The following is a 23558-nucleotide window of genomic DNA, read 5'->3' on the forward strand; positions in this document are numbered from 1 at the left end:
TTTAGATCTTGTCTCTTTCATTGAAAAGCAAGCCCGTATAGCATCTGATCCAGTTTTTGGTGACCTTCAAGACCAGTCAACTAGTAGAGCTAAGGTTAGAGCCCCTACTCTGTCACAGCCCTCAAAGTCATCTGGCAGTAGCTATGCCACTTAGTATTGCTCTTGCCCAAAAGAGACAAAGCCTGAACCATCTTGCCCCCTCTGTAGCTCAAAGCACACATTGGACTTGTGCAAAGACTTCTCAAAGAAAATGCATAGAGACAAGATCAGTTTCTTAAAGACCAAGGGCATATGCTTTGGATGTCTCTCCGCAGGCCACATTAGTAGAGAGTGCAAAAAGCGACTCACATGTCAAGTTTGCAAGAAAACTCACCCAAGCGTCTTGCATATTGGGATTAACGACAGCACAGCTAAAGAAGCAGAAAAACCCTCTGGTTGTTTTAGGCAGTGCATCAGCCAGAGTTATGTGGTCATTATAGGGGCCGGAGACCAAGAGTGCGCACTTTCCATCGTCCCCAGTTAAGGTTAAGGCAGCAAAGGGCAGCCAAGTCTTGCAAGTGGTATGCTCTCCTGGATCCAGGGTCTTCTGCTACCTTCTGCTCAGAGGAGCTCATGACACGTCTCAATCTCAAAGGAAGGAGAACACAAATTCTTCTACGAACAATGAATCAGGAAATTTCTGTTCCCACGCATGTTGTCTCAGGAATTGAAGTTTCAGCATTGGACAGCGACAACTTCTCACCTCTTCCTGACACTTTCACTCAGAAGAAAATGCCAGTAACCACTAACAACATCCCAAGACAGAGTGACTTAGCGCAATGGGCGTATTTAAGTGAAGTCAAAATCCCCTCTATTAGTGCAAAGGTAGAGCTTGTTAATTGGAACAAATGCTCCAACCCTGATAGAGCCGTGGGAGGTTGTTTAACAGCCAAAGTGGGGGCCCTTATGCAGCTTAGAAACACTATTGGGGGTGGGTTGTAAATGGCCACTTAGAAGTGAAACTGGCCAGTGCAAAAAGTGTTACGGTGAATAAGATTTCAGTGGCAAGGCTAGAGGAGCTTCTGATTCTCACAGTACAATCAGGATTTTTCTGAAGTTGCCTCTGAGGAGACAACTGAAGTTTCTATTGAGGACAAAGGATTTCTGAAAATGGCCAATGAGGCAGTTCTGAATGATGGACATTACAATCTGAAATTGCCCTTCAGAAAGGCTGATGTCTGTATGCCAAACAATCGCCAAATTGCAGAACAGCGCCTCCAGAGCCTAAGAAGGAAAATGGAAAAGGATGAGCAATATAAACAGGAATATGTTGCATTTTTCAATGACATCTTTGAGAGTAATTATGCAGAGGAGGTCCCACAGGAAGAACTTGCCACAGTCAACAGGAAAGGTATGGTACTTGCCACACCACGGGGTGTACCACCCTAAAAGAAAAAGCTCAGAGTAGTCTTTGATTGTGCTGCCTCTTACCAGGGTGTATCCCTTAACACCGAACTGCTGCAGGGACCTGACCTGACAAATTCCCTCATTGGAGTCATCATGAGATTTCGCAAAAGAGCCTGTTGCAATCATGTCGGACATCAAGTCAATGTTCCATCAGGTTAGAGTAGCCAGATCTGATGTTAATTACTTGCGATTCCTGTGGTGGCCAAAAGGTGAGACCAGTCAAGCACCCAAGGAACACCGTATGCTTGTACACATATTCGGTGCAGTGTCCTCACCTAGCATTGCAAGCTTTGCATTAAGAAAAACTGCTGCGGACAATGAGTGTTGTTTTCCCCCTCAAGTAGCCGAAACAGTCCGGCACAACTTTTATGTGGACGACTGTGCAAAGTCTGTGGCCAAGGAATCAGACGGCCATCCAGCTGGTGAAAGATGTCACTGCACTATGCAGCAAAGGTGGGTTCCAACTCACTCAGTGGGTCAGCAATAACAGGGCAGTTTTAGCATCAATCCCTAAAGAACACAGAGCAAAGGAAATCAAAACACTGGATCTCGACAAAGACAGTTTGCCCATTGAAAGAGCACTGGGACTGCAGTGGTGCGTGGATTCTGACCGTTTCCAATTCAACATCAACCTGAGCCAAAAGCCACACACCCGCAGAGGCATACTCTCTGTTGTTAGTTCCATCTTTTGATCCACTAGGCTTTCTTGCTCCTCTCATTCTCCCAGCTAAGCAGTTGCTACAAGAGCTCTGCCAGCGAGGCTTCGGATGGGATGAGCCTCTGCCCCAGACAGTGTCTGAAAAGTGGATGGAATGGACCAACAGCCTGGATAGGATCAAAGGCTTCAGTGTGCCACGCTGTTTGAAACCAAAGGGCTATGGAATGACAAGCCATGCCGAGCTTCACCACTTCGCCGACGCCAGTGAGAGTGGCTATGGCTCAGTCAGCTACATCAGACAGTTGAACCAGCAGGATGTCATTCACGTCACTTTGGTCCTTGGAAAGTCCAGAGTTCTTCCCCTTAAGAACATCACCGTGCCACGACTGGAGCTGGCAGCTGCAGCTTTGCTGGTGAAGGTAGATAGAATGCTGAGAGGAGAGTTACACCTTGACCTAAAGCCTTCATGTTTCTGGACTGATAGCCAAACAGTGCTCAAGTACATTGCAAATGACCGAGCAAGGTATAAGACCTATGTAGCCAATAGGGTCTCACTGATTCGGGACAATACAGACCTGTCCCAATGGAGATACGTAAGCAGCAAGACAATCCTGCTGATGATTCATCCAGAGGATTGAATGCAGGAAGATTCATGGAGCAAAGGAGATGGATACATGCCCCTGAATTCTTATGGAACACAAAGGAAAGTTGGCCAGTGGAGGAAGTATTGGACTCGGTGTCACAGGACGATCCAGAGGTCAGGAAAAGTGCTACTGTATTGGCAGCAGTAGTGAACCCTGCGACACCCACAGACCAGCTTATTTCGTTCTTTTCTGACTGGAGGAGACTACTCAAAGCAGTGGCATGGTATCTCAGACTGAAAAAGATGTTGATGCTGATTGTGAAAAGAGGAAAGGAGCAGCCCTCGTCTCAAGTCCGCACCCGCTCAAGCAGGAAAAAGGTGAGGATACAAATTGAAGATTTCAGGACCTACCTTGGTGGGCAGCTCCTCACTGTTTGAAGATCTTGCAGAGGCAGAAAGGTCAGTCGTCACATACACCCAAGGACAAGCCTTCGGTGCTGAAATTGCAACACTGGAGATGATCCCACCTAGAGTGCACAAGGGCAGTAAGATCTGCAGGCTTGATCCTGTCCTAGACGAGGGCATTCTGAGAGTAGGTGGCCGACTGCACAAATCTGCAATGCCTGAGGAAACCAAACACCCCTGCATCTTGCCCAAAGACTCGCACATCTCGATACTGCTCTTAAGACACATCCATGAACGCTGTGGCCACAATGGCAGAAACCACATGCTATCGGAGCTCCGGAAAAAGTACTGGATTTTAAAAGGCAACTCAGTTGCCAGGAAGGTGCTCTCAAAATGTGTCATGTGTCGACGTTCAAGGGGCAAGGCAAGTGAACAGAAGATGGCGGATTTGCCGTTAGAAAGAATCCTACCTGACCTCCCTCCATTTACCAATGTCGGGTTGGACTACTTTGGCCCGTTTGAAGTGAAACGAGGGAGAACTGCCATCAAAAGGTATGGAGTTCTTTTTACATGCATGTCTAGTAGAGCTATTCATTTGGAAATTGCCTTTACACTTGACACAGACTCATGCATTCATGCTTTGAGGAGATTTGTCTGCAGGAGGGGCCAGGTGAAGCACATCAGGTCTGATAATGGAACAAACCTGGTGGGTGCACACGGAGAGCTCAAGAAGGCCCTGAAGTCACTGAACGAGAGGAAAATCCAAGATGCCCTGCTTCCAGATGGAATCGAATGGAGTTTCAATCCACCATCAGCATCACACCATGGCGGAGCCTGGGAAAGGCTCATAAGATCTGTCCGCCAGGTGCTGAACTCTACTCTCCATCAACAGTCCATCGATGATGAAGGCCTCCAAACACTGTTTTGCGAGGTGGAGGCAATCCTGAACAATCGTCCTCTCTGCACAGTGTCCTCAGACCCACATGACCTAGAGCCACTGACCCCAAATCACATCCTGCTATTGAAAGCCAAGCCAATCCTACCCCCTGGAACCTTCTTGAAGTCCGACATCTATGCCAGACGTCGCTGGAAACAGGTCCAGTACATGGCCGATCTTTTCTGGCAAAGGTGGACCAAAGAATATCTTCTGCTGCTGCAGGAGAGGCAGAAATGGACTTCACTAAAGAGGAACCTTAGTGTCGGAGACATTGTCCTGGTCGTTGACCCCACTGCTCCTCGAGGGTCCTGGCCATTAGGAAGAGTGCTGGAGACGAAACCTGATGCAAGGGGTCTAGTGCGGTCAGTGAAGCTCAAGACAAAAACTTCAGTCCTTGAGAGGCCCATAACCAAGCTGTGCCAAATCCTTGAGTCTGAAGAGTGACCAGGGTTCCTGATCACATTAGAAAGGAATGTAATGTATACATGATTTCATACCTTCTCTAAACCATTATGCATTACATACTTCTAAAAGCATTAAGTGCTTATTTACTTTATTGATAAATTGACCCCTCTTTTGGCTCCTTTCATGTTAATTTAGGTAATTGATTCTATAGAGAACAATTAGGGGCCGGTGTGTAGGAGCCGCATTTAAGTTTTTTGTATTTGGAATGATTTATTGATTTTTCCCCTTTTTGTGGAATTGCGAGTGTGCGCCCTCTATAGGTGGTGACGGTGCCACCCTTGAAATGGCTGCCAGACACGCATGACGGGGAGAAGGCGGGCGCAATTACCGTCATTGACCTCAGTGCTGAGGCCGTGAACCACGCTGTCTCCGTTTGGGCCTGTTCAGCTTGTTGCATCGTTTAGTTATTTGGACTTTAAAACTGCAATTGCATCCTTATTTTTTGTGACAATTTTTATACAATAAAACCGGCAACATTGGATGGTCAAACTCCCTTTGTATTGGATTATTGGACAGAACTGCGAGTCTTGACATTGCTTCTCCTGCTTTCTCCATGGTGGTAAAATCAATTAGGACGTAGGAATAGGATCTAGGGGTTTAAAGGAAAAAACTCAACTGTTTTTGCCACTACACTCATCATTTATAGAATTAAACTTTTTTCCAATGTAGTTGACGGTGTCATGCTCTTCTCGTCCTACTTGGAAAGCTGCTTTCAAGCTTTGTATGACTGTTGTGGAGAACTTTTCTGAAAACCTCCCCAGATAAAGTCATCCACATGGCAAGCGAGGATGCCCATTACATTATAGGAATCATCCAGCCAGTAGAAGACTGCTGGGTCAACTTGTGACAAGACAGCTCCCAACTGATACATGGTGTCTTTCACTTTATTGTACCAATAAAGAGAAGTGTCTGCTAGTCCATAAACACATTTCTTCAGTTTCCACAGAATTCCTTGGCTCCGAGCCTCTGGTGTTGGACGAATGTAGATATTTCGAGTCAATTCTTTGCCTTGTAAAAACACTGCTTTAATGTCCATAGAATTCAGTTGCCATTTCCTTTGACAGATGACTGCCATGATCATTCTTAGAGACTCAGAGGCACATGTAGGAGAGTCCTTTGGTAGCTCCTCCCTGTTTATTTCTTCGAATCCTCTAGCAACTAGTCTAGCTTTAGGTGAAACACCATCAGGAGTCTCTTTCAGTGTACACACCCACCTTGTCGAGATGCACTTTTGACCCTCATCACTCACTTCTTCAAAGACAACATTCTCTTTCCAGTTACATAGTTCAGCTTGTTTAGCAGGGTGAAAAACATCATCGTTCATCAAAAGAATGTCATCTTCAGGTCAGCATGCTCGGATGGAGCCATGTGAACATTCCCCATCTGACTCAAATTGACTGACCCTGTTGTTACGACCCACTGCGCCTCTACAGAGGATGCAATGTGCATGCATGGCCTGTAGGACGACTGATGACTGATTAACCACACCTGGCGAGGTGTAAGGAATAAAAGGATCCATGGACACCTGACTCTCCCTCGCAGAATACCGACGCCTAAACCCCCTAGACACGTCGCCGTTGTTGTGGAGATTGTAGCTAACTAAATAAATGCGTGCTTTTGTACTAAACCTTTTCGTTGTCTGCCTCCGTTGTTATGTTGCGGTCACACGCCGGCCGTAACACTGTAGTACCAGCGATTTCCTCTGGTCCACTGTATTGCATATTAAACCAGTCTCTGTTTTTTCCAGTGGCCTTTCCTGCACGGCCAAGAATCTTTCCCGTTACTGTTTGTCCACTTTCTATGTTTGTATATGTCACTACTTTTCCAGCTTTCAACTGCAGTCTTTCAGTTGTTGCGACAGTGGCTGTCTGTAATGTATCAGTTTGTGCACACGTATCCTGCTCAGACTGATTGTTGTGCTCCAAGTCCGGTGAGTCATAATTAGTAGACATCTCTTCCACACTTTCCGTATCATAGTTTTCATATTTGAATCCAGAGTGTGGTAACATTGTTTGCCCTTCGGACATCGCCTGCTGAGTTTCCATGTCTTCCACCACCGTCGGCTGAGTATTAATCTTTCTCAGCCTGGAATGATGTACACGGACATAGGTGCCGCCGTGCCTCACAAAAACCACTACACCGTCTTGGCCAATGACCACGCCTGGACCTTTCCATTCTGTGCAATCGGCCCGTTTGTAGTAGACTTTGTCCCCGGTTCTGTATTGCTCATCATTAGGCCGCAGTTGTTTACGAAGGGCTCGCCGGATCCTCTCAGAGCATTCTGCCTCTGTGAAGGCTTGCCGTGCAGCATGTAAAGTTGCAATATGCTGAGCTATCCAGTTGTTTGGTGTAGTGTTTTCAAGGGCTGGTGGTTTATCAGTCAGGACTGACGGCATATTTGGGTTTTGGCCGAACACAAGTTGTTATGGGCTGTAGCCATGCACATTGTGCATTGAATTATTTGCCAACAAAGCCCAATCCAGAGCCATTCCCCAATTACATCCATTGTCTTTTTTTTTTTTTTTTTACAGGATTTCAGTGAGGGTTTGGTTATGTCTTTCCAAAAGGCCATTACTCCATGGACTGTAAGCTGCGGTGGTCTTGAGTTCAATGTTGAATTTCTCAGCCATATCCCTTATTTCTTCACCTCCATTGTCACTGAAGAGTCTATGGGGAGGCCCATGTACACTTATCCAGCGATGAATGAGATGCTTCACAATTTCTTTAGGCTTCTTGGTCGTGACAATACTCCCCGCACTGAAGCGTGTAAAGTGATCAATGATATGCAGATAGCACACTCCTGGTTCTAGCTCATGCAAATCCACAGCAACTGTCTCATTGTAGGTTGAAGCCATGGGTAGACCCACAGCTGGCTTTGGCTTTGGCCTGCTGTATCTAATGCATGTTTCACAGTTGCTAACAATGTTTTTTAGGATTCCAATGCATTCATCATCACGGTCCATTAGTCTTTTCAGTTTCTCTACTGAAGCATGTCCGAATTGTTTGTGTAGCTTTAGCAGAGTCTTTTGTTTTTCCTGTGTAGTCATATTTCCAGTCACAGTGAGAATTTCCTCCTCATCGTGAATCTCACTCTCTTCAGGATTATCCTCAGGTTTTAAGTTCACGCAATAGTGGCCTGAAGAGGTTAACTCAATTTTCACTGGCTGCTTAAACATTACAGCTTTGTCATGTTCAATGTCCAACACAGCACCTGCTCTTTTCAGTGATGCTTTGCTTAAGAGCAAAAGGAATGTCTACCGGAACAACTTCAGTTTCTATGACATTTTGTTTGACCTATCACAGCTGGAATTTTCATACTCTTCGTAGAATGGACAAGTCTACCATCACCAAATCGGAATGCTCTGGCACTGTCTTTGGTCTCTAGTTTGGCTAATTCATTCTGTTGTAATCCACTTACATAATTATCAAGCCACTTTTCTCCACATACTGTTCTGGTACATGCTGTGTCAAGGACAGCTGATCCCATAGCCTCTACCATGAAGATCTCAGAGTCCTCCTCTGCATCCTCTGCTACCAATGTTAATTCGAATAGACGACAACAAAAGGTATATTAAATATATCACTTTACTGGAGCTCTCAGTACACATGCATCACAGGCATTGTTCAATTCTAAACTTCCCGCCCCGAACCGCACATGCGCAGTTATACTTAACAGTGTTGCAGGTCGACGGAACAGGAGGGGTGCAGAAGAGAGATAAAGACAGGGAGGACAGAGAGGATGGGAGAAAATCTCCTCCACACAGGACATTGGACAAGAGAGAAGGGGAGAGATAGGACAGACAGGAGAGAAGGATGAGGAGTGACACCTGGCTTGAGTGAGTTGATAAGACCCCGAACACAGAAGAGAGGAGAACGAAAGGAGGGAAGGAGGGACACAGACAAGATGGACAATAGGGGCAAAGAAAAAGGGCCAAGGCGACTTCACCTCTGGAGGACTGGTGAGGAAACACAGGAAGAAGAGGATAAGGAAGCCAGAATGAAAGACAGAAACAAAGGAGACATTGCTTGAAAGCAAGAGAGTGTTTCAGGGAGTCCATATTGTTCCTCATGGGCTCCGTCCATTTGGGTTCAATCAGGAGTATGAAGGCCCAAGGTTTACGACTGATGTTTATATTTCAACATTTACAGCTGTGTGAATGTGAGTGTAGATAACCTCATCCTGGAGTGTATCTTCCCTGCAAAAAAGTAATCTATATAGTCTCCAATACCGCTCGTCATTACCCCACTGGAGTTATCTTCGCATCTCTCTCACACACACACAGACACACAGACAGACAGACAGACAGACAGACAGACAGACAGCTTGTAGTTCCTTTCAGCCCTTCTCTTGACAGGCAAGGAAAACGGCTCTGTGTGTGTGTGTGTGTGTGTGTGTGTGTGTGTGTGCAGCTCCTTTGCCTACAAGGTGCTTTGCCAAGTGCGGCATATCAGTTCTCTTTATACGATAACAGCACAGCTGCTATAGAATTAATCTCTGGGTTTACAACACACACACACACAGACACACACCCACACACACACGCAGACACACACGCACACACACACACACACACACACACACGCAGACACACACCCGCACACACACACAGACACACACACCCGCACACACACACCAAGGCATGGCAGTTAACTTTGGCGAGCTAGTAAGGAAAAGGCAGAACGAAGAGAAGAAATAAAAAGGAGGGCAAAAAGAGAGGGGGGGGGGGGGAGGGGCACGAGAGAGGCAGTGGAGCTTCCAACAAGAACAGAAAAAGTGAAGAAGACAGAGAGCATATCTCCTGCGCTCAGACGAAATGGAGCACAGGCCTCCAGGGCCGGAGGCTCTCAGGAGGGGGAGCTAATCAGGAAGCCCAGGCGGAGGCCTCTGACACTGGGGCTCTCTCTCCCCCAGTCCTGCCTCTCAACCATGGAGGGGGGGGGGGGGGGGGGGGGGAGCGATCTAGCTAGTGGGCAAAGACTGGTAACTAAGGGACTAAGCCATGATGCAATAGCACACCTTATGCATTGTTTGTGCGTGCGTGTGTGTGTGTATGTGTATGTGTATGTGTATGTAAACATGTGTGTGTCTGAAAGTATGTGAGAATGTGTCTAATGTGTGTGTGTGTTAGAAAAAGAGTATGTGTCTGTCTGAATAAGAGAGAGAAGGGGAGAGAGAGAGAGACAAAGAGAGTGTTCTTCTGGGAGGAGTTTCATCCATACGTCATGAGAAACATGTGTGTGTGCCATGTGTGTGTGCCTTGGTTTAATTGGATGGAGGGGCCAAATCCACGTCCCTGGCCTGTGTAAAGGGGTCTAAAGGGACTGAGAGAGGGAATGGAAAGAGATAAAGAGCGACCAGGTATTTCAGTTGGGGACAGCCAATTATATTTCTGCACAATAAAAGGTTTATCTGTTTAACCCTTTGGAGTGCATTTTCTTAAGTTTTGCCCTTGGTTTTGCTCTATTTTTATCACAGTCCTAAATGTTTCTGGCCAGAAATATGCCATTATTTCTACAATTTAACACATACTGCCTTGATCTACCAAGTCCTAACCCTGCATACAAGAGACAGGCGTTCATAAATAAATATATTATTGAACATTACCCATCAAACATCTTGGCAATCTCTGGTAAATCCTACCTTGACAAAGAAATGCTGTTTTTTCCCTGTGAGTGAAGCTGGTGGCATCTTTGACAGTAGCTACTTCCACTTTGAGTGAATTGTTTACGAGGTCTGATTGGTCAAGATCGCTGTCTGGTAAGTAAAACTAGTTCAAATTTAAGTTCAGCAGATTCAGATCACTATTTCCGTAGTAATAGCGGGTAAAAATGTGACCGATTACAACAGAACATTCTGTAAATGCCTTTCTATTTATTTTTCTATTTAGCCTTTACTTCAGATTCCATGTGTAACCAAGGCATCATTTGAAAGCTCATCTCCACTCTCTTTCAGCAAGTGGTCTCTGCTCATTCCTAGCATGCCCTATTCTCAGAGATATTGAGTCAGTTTAGAAAGGGACTCCTCAGGGTTAAACATGGTACAGTAAGAAAGGTAAAGAGACAAAAAAGAAAGAAAGATGAAGTAAAATAGAAAGAGCGATGATGAATGAAATGATAAAGAAAACAAAAACATTTAAATAAATTATTGTGAATATATCAGTGAAGAGCTAACAGGTAATGGCAAAGCCAAGGCAAAAATCAGCCCTCTGATCACAGATAAACCCACAAATGGGCAGTTTCATAAACTATTTATGTCATCTCACGATTTGAGATGACATAAATATATGTCTGCGTACTTCAAAATATATGACTAGGTTTGATAATTGTATATATATATTGTTAATGATTACAATTAGCAGCATCTGGACAATTGACACACTTTTTTCACTCACAAATATATAATTTTATACATTTTATACATACACCACATCAACAAAGCATATTAACCAAACTTAATTCTTAGCAGAAATCTGTAACACACAAATCTTCTGCAGGGCACTGAAATGAAACTTTCTTTGTACCAAGTGAGTAAATGTGTGTTGTTTTGTGTTCTAAATATATACATCACGGAAGAGGAATAACATCATGACACATTTACCACGCAAACAAATTACCGACATAAAAAATGTACTGAATAAAATATTTCAGACTTAAGATGGGAACATTTGACCATTTTGAAAGTATCCTTTTTATCCTTGTGTTCTGACAAACTCTGAAGAAATGACTGTGTGTGCATTACACTGGTGTTAGTGCTTTTACAAAGAAAACGCTCACTGCGGTCACCCTATACCCACAGGTCAAGACCTCTCTACATCTGGGTGCCGTTGCTGCAGTTCTGCTCTTTAATGGCCAACGGAAATAATGCTTGTAAGAGTAGCCCACAGCTACTTAAACACACACACACACACACTCTTACCAATGGAAATAATGCTTGTAAGAGTAGCCCACAGCTACTTAAAGGTTATCTTACCTTTACTAATGCATTCATACACTTCTTTCAATAGAGCAGGGACGCTTGCCCAGCATATCCCTGAGCTGGAGTGTTTGTGTGTGTGTGTGTGTGTGTGTGTGTGTGTGTGTGTTTGTTTGTGGGGGGTGGGGTATGGGTAGGTGTGTGTGCCAGTGTGTGTGTGTCTTTGCATGTTTAATCAAAGGCTTGAGACAATAAATCAACATGAAATGAAAGTGTAAGCAGTCTGGTCTGGTTTGGAGGGCTGTGCCAAAAGCTTCGAAACGAGCGAACACTCATCACGACCCTGTCTTATCATTTCTGGAGGGGGCCAATTAAGTTCTGTCTGAAAGAGCAGCTCAGCACAAACACACACCCTCCTCCTGCTCTGATAGCCCAGCAGCACCTCCTCTGCTCAGTGTGTGTGTGTGTGTGTGTGTGTGTGTGTGTGTGTGTGTGAGAGATATGCATAAAAGGTCTAACTTTACTCACTTCCAAACTTTATGACAGATGAGCGTCACATTTGACAGAAAAAAAATAGCCTGTAATCAGGAAAAATCCAAGGAAAAACTCCAGGAGTCAGGAAAAGTTTGGCAGCTTCCAGTCTCTCAGTGTTGTTCAATATGTAGCCAGTGATGCATCACCATTCCAACATGTGCAAAATAAAACACTACAAGAGTAACATTCACACAGACAAATACATGCTTGACACATAAATGCGTCTGTGTGAACGTGTACACACTCACGCAGACACACAAGCACACACACACACACAGAGACACACAAGCACACACACACACTCCATGGTTGAACAGTCCAATGCACTTTTCCAATCAATAGTTGGACCCTACTCGTTTGCCAAAAGTAGTTGCGCGTGCGAGCGTGAGTGTGAGCGTGAGCGCTCCACTTGAGACCTTTGGGCCCGGCTCCGGGGGGGTTCTGAAGAGTTTGTGTGCTCAAGTGTGGCCACGCGCCGCCCCTCTGCCGTCCTGCCTCTGTGTGCGCACTCTCCAGAAAATAACACAATTTCCTGCCAGACAGGACGCACACACACACACACTGCTCTGCCAGTACCCGCGGGTGCCCATCCTTTGCCCGAGTGGAGGAGAGCGTATTACACACACACACACACACACACCACACACACACACACACATACACATAAACACCACACACACACACACATAAACACCACACACACAAACACACGCCCGAGTGATCAGCAGGGGATGAAAAATAGATGCAGGAGGCAGCCGAACAGGGCTGATGGGAAAATAAACAGTAACCGGTACCACAAATATACACAGACATGTATACACACACACACACACACATACACACACACACACACACACACACGGTAGTCTTGCCAACATTACACTGGGAAAAACCAACAGTAAAACTAACCAATCGTAGGACAGTGCACACGCGCACACACACAGAGATCACGCTAACTTATGTTTTCTCGCGGCAAGGCAAGATAAGAGTGTGGGTGTGTGCGTGCGTGGGTGTGTGTGCGTGCATGTGTGTGTGGGTGTGTGTGTGCGTGCGTGGGTATCCGCATATGTGGCGATCAGGAGAGAGAGAGAGAGAGGCGGAATAACTGAATTATTTATCAGGAGGTAAAACAAAACAGCCACACAGCAGGGGTGGCAATAAACATGCTGTGAGACGGCTTGTATTTTAATCGATACCTCCCCACAAAACAGCCCACAGCCCGACAACAGCAGCTATCTGCAGTCTTAATTACAAAAGAGGGGGAGAGAGACAGAGAGAGAAAGAGAGAGGGGGGGAGGAGAGAGAGAGGAGTGACAGAGAGAAAGAATGAAACAGACAAAGTGAGAAAGAAAGAAAGAAAGAAAGAAAGAAAGAAAGAAAGAAAGGAAGAAAGACGGAGGGGAGGCGCAGAGAAAGGGGAGAGAGAGAGAACAGAGAGAGAAAGTGACGAGAATGAGAAGAGAGAAAGATAAACTTCTCGCTGACCTGAACTGTGAGCTGTCTAACTATCAATTCCCTGCGTTTTGATCACGTCTACGTGTGGTGGCTTGGAAGGAGGGGGGGAAATCGATGCGAGGGGCTCGTTAGCAACACACACAGGACCTAAATGAACTTCCCAAACATTTGTGCCATGCATTAAATGGCTTGGGAGACTGTGCAAGCTTTAAGAGAGCTCCCGTTGTTTTCCCCACATGAGAGCTCTCAGCACAGGAATATCAAGAGGGAGAGAGATAGAGAGAGAGAGAGAAGGAGAGACAGAGAGAGAAAGAGAGAGAAGGAGAGGGAGAGAGTGCGTGCGTGTGTGTGTGCGCGTGTGTGTGTGTGTGTGTGTGTGTGTGTGTGTGTGTGTGTGTGTGTGTGTGTGTGCGCGTTGGAGCACTCCCACACAGCAGGTGTACCTACCACGCTGTTTCCCTCTTTGCCGTCTCACTCGCTCACTCTTCAATAACACTCAGGACAAAATGGTACGTTTCTTGTGCATTTACTTACAGGGCAGATAGTTTTACCTTTCATTGCTTATCCTTACCCCTAAAGAACAGTCGCCATCTTATCGACACACCAAAGACAACTTAGCATGGCATACCACTGTCTACTTAGGGTAAGGGGTATAGGGTGGGTGTGAACCCTGTTTGGGGTCCTCATGGGCAAGAAATTACTGTTGGCTGTTGAGATGATGACTTTGGGGACTGGCTGAAATTGCTCACTTTCCATCCAACCTCGAGATCCTTGGTAGAGTTCTTGAATCTTCTCGAATGGCTCTTTGATTGTAAGCACCCATTTACTTGTATGCTAAGCAGACTTCAGTAGTTCAAGCATAAATGTACGGGCAAGGGAGAAACCAGCAGAGTTGACCAAATGATTGTTGGAACAAATAAAATAAATAAATAAAAGGATGACACAGTCCTCAAGAACTTCACACACATGTGCAGCAGACACTAGGGGGATGGATCGGTAGCCACTGTGCACCCGTGCATTCATTCATGATTGGTTGTTGGGTAGGGAAGTGATCAGAGAGAAGAGAATTTGCCAACTAGCTGTCCATGGAGACAATTTGGGGAGGCCTGGGTGGTGAATAAGCTACTTCAAGCACCTGTACTGGTGCTGTTCTCCATCAGCAATGCTAGCTGTACTGGTGCTGTTCTCCATCAGCAATGCTAGCTGTACGGGTGCTCTTCTCCATTAGCAATGCTAGCTGCTAAAAGATGAGAGGAAATTGGGACCTCTGCATCTAATTAAGGATGACCTTAAACCCGTTAGCGCCCGCTCCCTCCAGGGTCAGACCACACACTGTACTAAGAATGGGCCTTAATTTGCACATGACATTTGCAAGACACTAGAACAAAGAGACTAAATTAACTGTAAAAAAAAAAAGAAAAAAGGTTCAAAGTGGGGCGTAACAGGAAGGATATTTATAAAATAAATAAATAAATAAATAAATAAATAAATAAATAAAAAGTTTTGTTCCTGAGGTCAAACACCAAAGGTCAGTGAGGAAGTTGCTGGCAGCTGTTGAGCAATACCAACACTCCTGGAGACATTTGTAATTCACTAAACTGGAACAAAGCAAGAAAGCCTTGAAATGTTAGAAGACTGTAAAGAATGGGAAGACCATATTCATATAAAAACAACGAAAGGGCAAAGAAACTTTGAAGTTTTCTTCCTGGTGTCAAAGGTCAAAGTTCATCAGGAAATGGCAGGCAGCTTTGCAGACTCCTGAGTGATACCACTATCAGAGAGCAATGAAAAGAGGGCGGCGTTCTGAGGCCGTCTGAGATGGAGCCACTCCACTCCGCGCCCCATCCCACCCGCTTCCTACCCTCACCCCCATTAAAGCTCTGACATTTAGGTAAGTGGCCGGCACAGGTCCCAGAGCAGCAGAAGGCCGCATCTGAGATGAGCGGCTGAGGAAGGCCTCTGGTGCTGTGGGCTGACCCTGGATCAGTCTGAGGAGAAGCAAAGGAACTTCACCGGCAAACAAAGACTGGACCTGAGTACTGGGTTTCACCTGAGGTGGGTCAGTGTCACTCACACACACACACACACACACACACACACACACACACACACACACACACACACACACACGATATGGTCCTTCACAAGACAATTGTAAATGTGTGTTCATACAGTCTACAACACAAATTTTTATTTGTCTGTCTGTGTGTGAGAGCCACACACACACACACACACACACACACACACACACACACACAATGTACTGACGAATGACAGTAAAATAGCCTTTTCTCAACACCTGACAAATGACATGACATGCATGACCCACATTCACACATATAAATGCCTCACCAAAGACTGTGTGTGTGTGTGTATGTGTGTCTGTGTGAGAGAGGGTCAGACACCTGTCAGTCTGAGTGACAGCAGTGAACTTCAGCACTGCACTGACTCCTGTGCTCAGTGATCTTTACTGAGTGGCTTCACACTGCAGGGCTAACTGCAGGGCTCTTATTCATTGAGTGTGTGTGTATGTGTGTGTGTGTGTGTGTGTGTGTGTGTGTGTGTGTGTGTGTGTGTGTGTGTGTGTGTGTACTGAATATTCATTTAGGGGTGCAATGATTAATTGACTTAGTCGACTAAAATCAAAGGATAAACTAGTTGCCAACTAATTTAACAGGTGAGTAGTGGTGACGCCATAGTGTGTTTTCCAAACTGACTCATAATGCTAGGAGGTGTCGGCATTACGGCGTGCTGGAATGAAGTGAACACCGACGTTAAAAGCAATGTTACTTTAAGTTATAAGCTGTTCCATTTTCTATTTTGACATACACCTTTGTCTTGATCAGTGAATAGTTGGTGTTTATAGAAATACAGGGTGGCAAATAATATATTACTCACAACGATCCTGTTCACATTCCAAAAGAGCCCTAACTTTACAATCTTAAACGTTGCATTGCAATCAAGTCATGCTGATGTTTGTGGCTGGAGACAGTGTTGCTGACAAGTGCACAAATTTAGAGGGAAAAAACACAATGTGGGTTAAAAATGAATTAACTTAGATGGGAAACATTTATTTAGAATGCCTTTCAATGTGCATTTCAATATCTACACAGGATTCTAAAATCAAGAACAAATGGAGTATTACAAATGAGTCTTTTATATTAAATGCAGTCTGAAGAGGATCTGTGCCAGTAATGCTACCATAGATCATTTTCTGCAAAGGAAGCAGCCTTATACTCCCCAGGAAGCGACTAACCTCACTGAATCACTTCAGACCATGCTTGTCAAGGATGACAGACATATGTCCATGGCTGATGGCGAAGGGTTTCAATAAATTATTAAGCAGTTTAACCTTAAATACACCCCTCCATCCAGGACTCATTTCACACACTTGATGGAAAAATAAATATGAAACAACCTTTCTGAAGGTACAAATGTTTAACTCTTACACACAGAAACACAAACAAGTCAAAGGCTCCCTCACACTGATAGCTGATTTCTAGACTAGTCGTGCAACAGAGGAATACCTTGGTGTGTCCTGCTATTTCATCAGTGAAGATTGGCAAATGAAGACTTTGAACCTTGCCACCATGTCTCTTGAGAAGAGGCATTCTGCTGCAAACACAATGATATGGCTGGAGGAGGTGATGGCAAAATCTGACATCTTGCCGACCAAAATAAGTAAATGATCATGACAATGTGTCCAATATGGTGGGAGCAAAGCGAATGCTGGAAGGAAAACATAGTTGGGCCTCTGTCCCCCTGCACTGGGCAGACACTCCAGCTCATAGTTAATGCTAATTAAAAGTGTTATTATTATTATTATTATTATTATTATTATTACAACAGAGCTGTAAGGGGTGCAAGAGACTTAGTAGAACACTTCTGGAGAAGGAAAAGGGATAGCCGAGAGATGAGCGAATCTAAACATCAACCCGATTGATTCAGAAAGTGCACGTCAGCTGAAGATGGCACAAGGGTGAAGTCCCTGCTATTAAGGATAGCATGCAAAGGAGACTGGGATAACATGTGTGCAAGGAACCGCAGAGGGTTTATGTTCCAGGCAGTGGGGGGGGAAATCCGCACTGGATAACCGCTATCAGTCTGACGCAGACTGCCTCAGAGCGGAAGAGGAATCCCCGGAGGACAAAAAGATCCAAATGGTATGAAATGAAGTTTATGTACTTCGCAGATCCAGCAATACCCAAAAGGAAAACCCTTTCAGATGGTGGAGGAATGAAGACGGGATGGGATGGGGTTTTCCCTACACACAAAAGCTGGCAAGATCTGTGCCGTTCTGCAACATCCACTCCGCCGCGATGGATATCTGCTCTCAGTAGAGGGCGAGCCTCTCACGAGACCATGTGGAGATGCTGACTTTCCTCCAGTTAAAGCTGACTGACACGAGGCCTAATGTAGCTGCGACAGTCTATCCTCATCCTTTTGTTTATTTCTGCTACGTTGCTTATCCTTGGTTTTGAACGTTTGACAGAAAAAATGGCTACTGGAATTTTTATTTTTAACAAAGTATTCAGTTCGCATATACTTAAAACAACCCCAAGCTAAAAGCGTTTCTATGCATACTGTTAGTGTTTGTATGCTTTCGCTGTCTCTCTGTGATAGTGTGTGTCCCGAGTACATGTAAGTGTGTTTTTATTCATCTTACGAGTATCATGTTCTGTAGAGTAACAGCCTGCTCTTCCTTGCTTTTTGCATACATGGCAAGACAACGGTGTAACATAGATGAGGGCATGACTGACTGTGATTCTCACTGTGCAAGTGTGTATGCACACAGGCTCTATGTATGGTATGTGTATGTATGTTAAGATAATTTCTTTGTCATTGTCCGACTGGGGCTTTTATATCAGTATCTTTGAGACTCCTCTCCCCTTTCACTGCAGTCTGATTGCATTGCATTGTATTTATGCGAGTACATTACTGTGTGTACACGTGAAGGCATGTGTGGATGAAGATAAGAGGTGTTTAAAGTGGGCCAGGCCCTTCAGATAGCTGGGGTGTTTGTGTGTGTGTGTGTGTGTTGTGACGTGTGTTATACGCAAGTGTGTGTAAGATCAGAGTTTGGAACAGCGTTCCTGGTGTGTCGTGCTGTTTGTGTGCCGGAGGCAGCGACTGTGGAGAGGATGCTGATAAATGAAAAGCTTTCCGCTTCTGAAAGAGAAATACAGCGAAACACACCACCCAACAATCACAGGATCTCTCATCCTCGCTGTTCCCAGATATAAAGAGAACACCCCATCACTGCCTGTCTAGGCAAACAAACACACACACACACACCCACACCCACACCCACACCCACACACACAGGTACATAAATGAATACAAATAAGCTTACATTAAGAAAGCACAGGTGTGTCGTAGGTGTTTGTGTGTGTGTGTGTGTGTGTGTGTGTGTGTGTGTGTGAGTGTGTGTGTGTGTCTGTGGCGAGAAGATAGTGGCAGGTTATTTGCAAAAGAATCCAGAGAAATAATAAGCAGATGTGAGTTAAGTGGTGCTTTTAATGATGCTAATATATGCTGAGTAGCTATGATGCTAATATATGCTGAGTAGCTATGGTGCTCTTGTGCCTGCAGCGTTTGTACTATTTGTGTACATATACATGCACCCCACGGCAGATCTTTTCAAAAGCATATGTTGCCTCAAGTCCTAATCTCTGTGTGGGTACACAGCACAAAAAAGTGTTTGTGAGGTGTGTGTGTGAGGTGTGTGTGTGTGAGGTGTGAGGAGTGTGTGTGAGGTGTGAGGTGTGTGTGTGAGGTGTGTGTGTGTGAGGTGTGAGGTGTGTGTGTGTGTGTGTGTGCGTGCGTGCGTGCGTGTGTAGGCATATGTCTCCATTTAGAAGCGTGTGTTAATGAGAGCATGCATGTTTAAAAAGTATGTGAGAGTGTGTGGATCTTTTGTGCACACAAGCAGCTCTCTAAGTGTTAAATGAATGGATACAATCTGTGGCCTGTGGCTCTCAGTTAACTCTGTTGTGTGAACGCTGACAACGCAAGACACCAGAAAGAGATGTAACACCTCTGCAGTGCAGTGCAGCACAGTCTGCTGTGTGTGTGTGTGTGTGTGTGTGTGTGTGTGTGTGTGTGTGTGTGTGTGTGTGTGTGTGTGTGTGTGTTGTTAGTGTACAGGAGGGGTTCAGGGACAGAAATGAGCAACTTGAGTTACTTTCTGATTGCAGGATCTCGGGGGGCCTTCCCAGGTGGCAGGGACGTTTACAGGAGCGGCCCCCAAATTGGCCCTTTCAGCCTTTCTGTTTCCACTCTGGTGAAGGACCTGCCGGCCCTGCCTGACGCAGCCTTTACTCTCCGATCACAACATCAATTCCATTCCGAGCACGACAAAAATATATATTTCCTGCGGCAGCATCGACATTAGACCGCTATATCATAGAATTTTTAGATAACGTTAGGATTACCCTAAGGTCGAGTCGAAAGTTAAATTCTGCTATTGAACTGCAAACACTCGATTACATGACTTCACTCGATTACATGACTTCAAGGCAGCTGTAATTACTTAAAAACTGAAGACACCTCAACATGATAACTCTGCAAGCTAGAATTCTCTCTCCGTGTTCACCTCGTAAGGTCTGGTAAAGAACATTCTTGTTGGTTCTAAAAATGACGCTTGTTGTCGTCTTCCACTCACACCGTCTAACCAATAAGCTTTAACTCAAACTGTAAGCACCACCCAGCGGAGTAGGTCCTTATTTCGGACCCAAAAACAGCCCAGAAAGAGGTCCTACAGTGGCGGTTCCTGCGGTCGAAACGAGCACCACGGTGCCGCCACCCTCACCCCCTCCCTAAAACGGCCAGTGAGATCCTGCAGTCCAAAAGCGCCTTAAGGCACTAGGACGGCAGAGCTTGACAGTATATTCAGAGGCGCCTACTGCACCAGACAATTGACTTTCAGAGATCTTAAAATAATGTATCAGCATAGAAACTGGAGTAACTGCTCCCTTGCCATACTGCAGGTTTCTTTAATAGTCCTGACAATTGCAGCCTTTTTTTGTGGGAGTAGTATGATTGCCTGATTCAAGTCATTTATTTCAAGTCCGAACACTAGTCATTTAATTCAAGGGAGAGTCTGAACACTAGTCATTTAATTCAAGGGAGAGTACAAACAGTAAAATGAAATAAAATGAAATATAAAACAGTCACAGTTGATTTTAATTCATTTTTATATTAACCTTTTGATTGATTATTATAATTTTTTTTACCCGAGAGCACACGTAATCTGTTGCTATTGATACGCTACGCTTCACAATCTCTGCTGTGGGAATTGTGCCTCGCCACTGACGCCCGGGCTTGCGTTTGCACAGATGTGCGCGTATGTGTACTTATGTATATGCATTTGTGTATGTGCTAAAGAGTTTTTACAGAAGTTGGTGCTTGAGTTTGTGAAGTTACACCTGTGGTGGAAGACACATCCACTGCCAAGCGGTCAACACCTGTCAAGTGTGTGTGAAATGTATTGTATTAGTGTGTATGTATGCGTGTTTGTTATTGTGTATAAAGGCCTGTGTGTGTGTGTGTGTGTGTGTGTGTGTGTGTGTGTGTGTGTGTGTGTGTGTGTGTGTGTGTGTGTGTGTGTGTATGTCTGTGCTTGAGTCCTCAGGCTTGCCAAAGGTTCTGCAGCGATCTCGGTTTACTCCGCAAGCTGTACCACATCGACCAGAGCCACGGAATTTCCATCCTCCACTCATCTCTCTCCCTTCCTTCCTTCCTTCCATCTGTCTTTCTCTTCCTTCTTTTCTCTTTTTCTCTCTCGCTCTATCGCAATGATACGGTATAACAAGGAGTGCCAAAGGAGACAGAGATAAAGGTAGAGAGAGAGAGAAAGAGAGAGAAAGGAGGAGGAGAGGATAAGAGACAAAAAATCCCTCCAGTGAGACAGATTTGAGAGGGTGATAGAAACAGTAGCAGCTTCCTGCCTTTGCAGTCACTTATACAAAGACCCGTATACACACACACACACACACACACACGCACGTAGATAGAAGTGTGTGTGTGTGTGTGTGTGAGAGAAAGTGTGTGAGAGAGACAATGCCTATGTACAAGTGTACATGTTTACCTGTGGTTCCTCTGAGCGAGTGTCAGTGTGTGATACTATCTGCCACCCTTGATCTGTCTCAAATGACTTTACAAGATCACACACACACACACACACACACACACACACACACACACACACTGCAGGCGTGTCAAGCATGCTGGGCTTGCCTAACCAATTTAATTTGTGGTGTAGAGAGTGAGAGAGAGAGGCAGCGAGAGCAAGAGAGAAAGAGAGAGAGAGGATGGGAGGAGAGAGAAGAAAGAGAACAGACAAGGAGAGAAAGCAGGGGGTGGAAAGGATGCTTGGAGGCCTGCCACGAACAAAACACACCCACTGACATACACACACACACAAACGCACACACACTCTCTCTCAAGTGCTAACATCATCAAAAAGCCCGTAGGCTCAACCTGTCAGTCTCTAATATTAATGAACTATTGTTCTTTTCTTTTTTCCCCCAAGAGTAAACACATTAACTACCCCCACCACCACACCCCCATCCCCGCTTCTGAAGCATCTGGACCAGCGCCCTGGAGTCGCCACGGCAACGAGCATCCATCTGCCGCCTCTGACGCTCCCTCCCTCCATCCATCACTCCGTCCACCTTGCGCACGGACAGATTTATACGCCCGCTTCCTGTCGTCTGCCTGACATGTCTATCTGTTACCGCGGCAGCGTTGTCTCTTAACAAACGAGAGAGAGAGAGCGAGAGAGCGAGAGAGAGAGAGGAGTGAGAGGGACAACAAGAGAGAGAGAGACAGCGAGAGAGAGAGAGAGAGAGAGAGAGAGAGCGACAGCAAGAGAGAGTGAGAGAGAGAGCGACAGCAAGAGAGAGAGAGAGAGAGAACGAGCGTTGTGGCACTCCTCTCTCTCACCAATTCATTTGCGGAGCCTTAAAACTCCGTTTAAATCACGACGAAAACAAACGCTGCCAAACACCAGAGGAGGGCGAGATCAGGAGGGGAGAAAAATGGAGAGAGAGAGAGAAAAACAGTTTGCTTTACTTCCTCCTTGAACTCGAGAGTCATTCGTCTTTCATGAGTTTCTTCACAAAACACCACTCACACCAAGATTAAGTGTGTGTGTGTGTGTGTGTGTGTGGAATTTGGGAAATGGCTTCAACAGGTCAGGTTGTAGCTTCCTGCAGGGGAATACATGTGATGAGGTTTGGATGGTTCATGAACAGTCTGTTCAATCTGATGTGGGCTTGAGACTATTGGCAACAGATTCTTGTCTTGCTTCTTTTCAGAGGACAATAGATAAATAGATAAGATGTGCCATCATTATTACACCGTGGGTCCTGGGAGAACACTCAGGAGACACACACAAATGTGCAAACATATAGAAGAACACAACAAATCCTGTCTTCTCTCACACACTCATTACTGGACAGACACACACACATATACACAAAACCTCTATTTTGCTGTTGTGCAAAAACACACATTCCTCATACAGACACAAAAATCCTTTCCCCTGCCGTCACTCAAAAACAACAGCACACACAAAAACACCTCTCTCTATTGTTCTCTCTTTCACACACACACACACACACACACACACACACACACACACACACACACACACACACACACACTGAAGGCCAGCTGTGCTGCTGCCAGATTGCAGATTGGTGTATTTCACCTGTACACACCGTAGACAAGAGTCTGACAGTTCCTAGAATCCTTCTCACTGACGCAGGAGACACACACCTCAGAGTGTCAGGATAGCAGGATAGCACTCTCCAGCAAGTGCGTGTGTATGTGCGTATGTATGTCAGTGTGTGTGTGTTTCATGAAGCCCACCGTCACTCTGTAGCGTGTGTGTGTGTGTGTGTGTGTGTGTGTGTGTTCTTCTGTGTGTTCTTGTGTGAGTGGTTATTTTTGTCAGTCTGTAACCGTGTGTGTGTGTGTGTGTGTGTGTGTTTCTTGAACTCCAGTGTCACTCTGCAGTATATGTGTGTATTTTTTTGTGCAAGTGGTTGTGTCTGTCGTGTCGTGTCGTGCAACTGTGTTTGTGTATGTGTGTGTGTGTGTATCATTGAAATCACACTCTGATAAATGCGTTGGTTGTCACAGCAGGCCAGTGACT

General features: G+C 45.3%; 2 protein-coding genes across 3 annotated transcripts in view; one reads left to right on the top strand and one right to left on the bottom strand.

Annotated features, from left to right (window-relative positions):
• slc15a4 (solute carrier family 15 member 4) overlaps positions 1–23558 on the bottom strand; it is a 61224-nt gene that overhangs the window by 5194 nt on the left and 32472 nt on the right. The gene's annotated exons all lie outside the window — the stretch shown is intronic.
• On the top strand, positions 3129–4909 carry LOC116221120. The gene is made up of 2 exons (XM_031570819.2): positions 3129–3644; positions 3741–4909. The coding sequence occupies exons 1-2, from the start codon at positions 3205–3207 to the stop codon at positions 4471–4473; spliced, it is 1173 nt and encodes a 390-aa protein (XP_031426679.1). The 5' UTR covers positions 3129–3204; the 3' UTR covers positions 4474–4909.

The sequence above is a fragment of the Clupea harengus genome, chromosome 7 (genome assembly GCF_900700415.2).
Source record: "Clupea harengus chromosome 7, Ch_v2.0.2, whole genome shotgun sequence".
Classification (NCBI taxonomy): domain Eukaryota; kingdom Metazoa; phylum Chordata; class Actinopteri; order Clupeiformes; family Clupeidae; genus Clupea; species Clupea harengus.

Bases quoted from the DNA above. Each gene is read 5' to 3' on its own strand.
- LOC116221120 (XM_031570819.2), top strand. From the start codon at position 3,205: ATGATCCCACCTAGAGTGCACAAGGGCAGTAAGATCTGCAGGCTTGAT. The intron at 3,645-3,740 runs GTATGGAGTTCT...TGCTTTGAGGAG, and splicing joins GGGAGAACTGCCATCAAAAG to ATTTGTCTGCAGGAGGGGCC.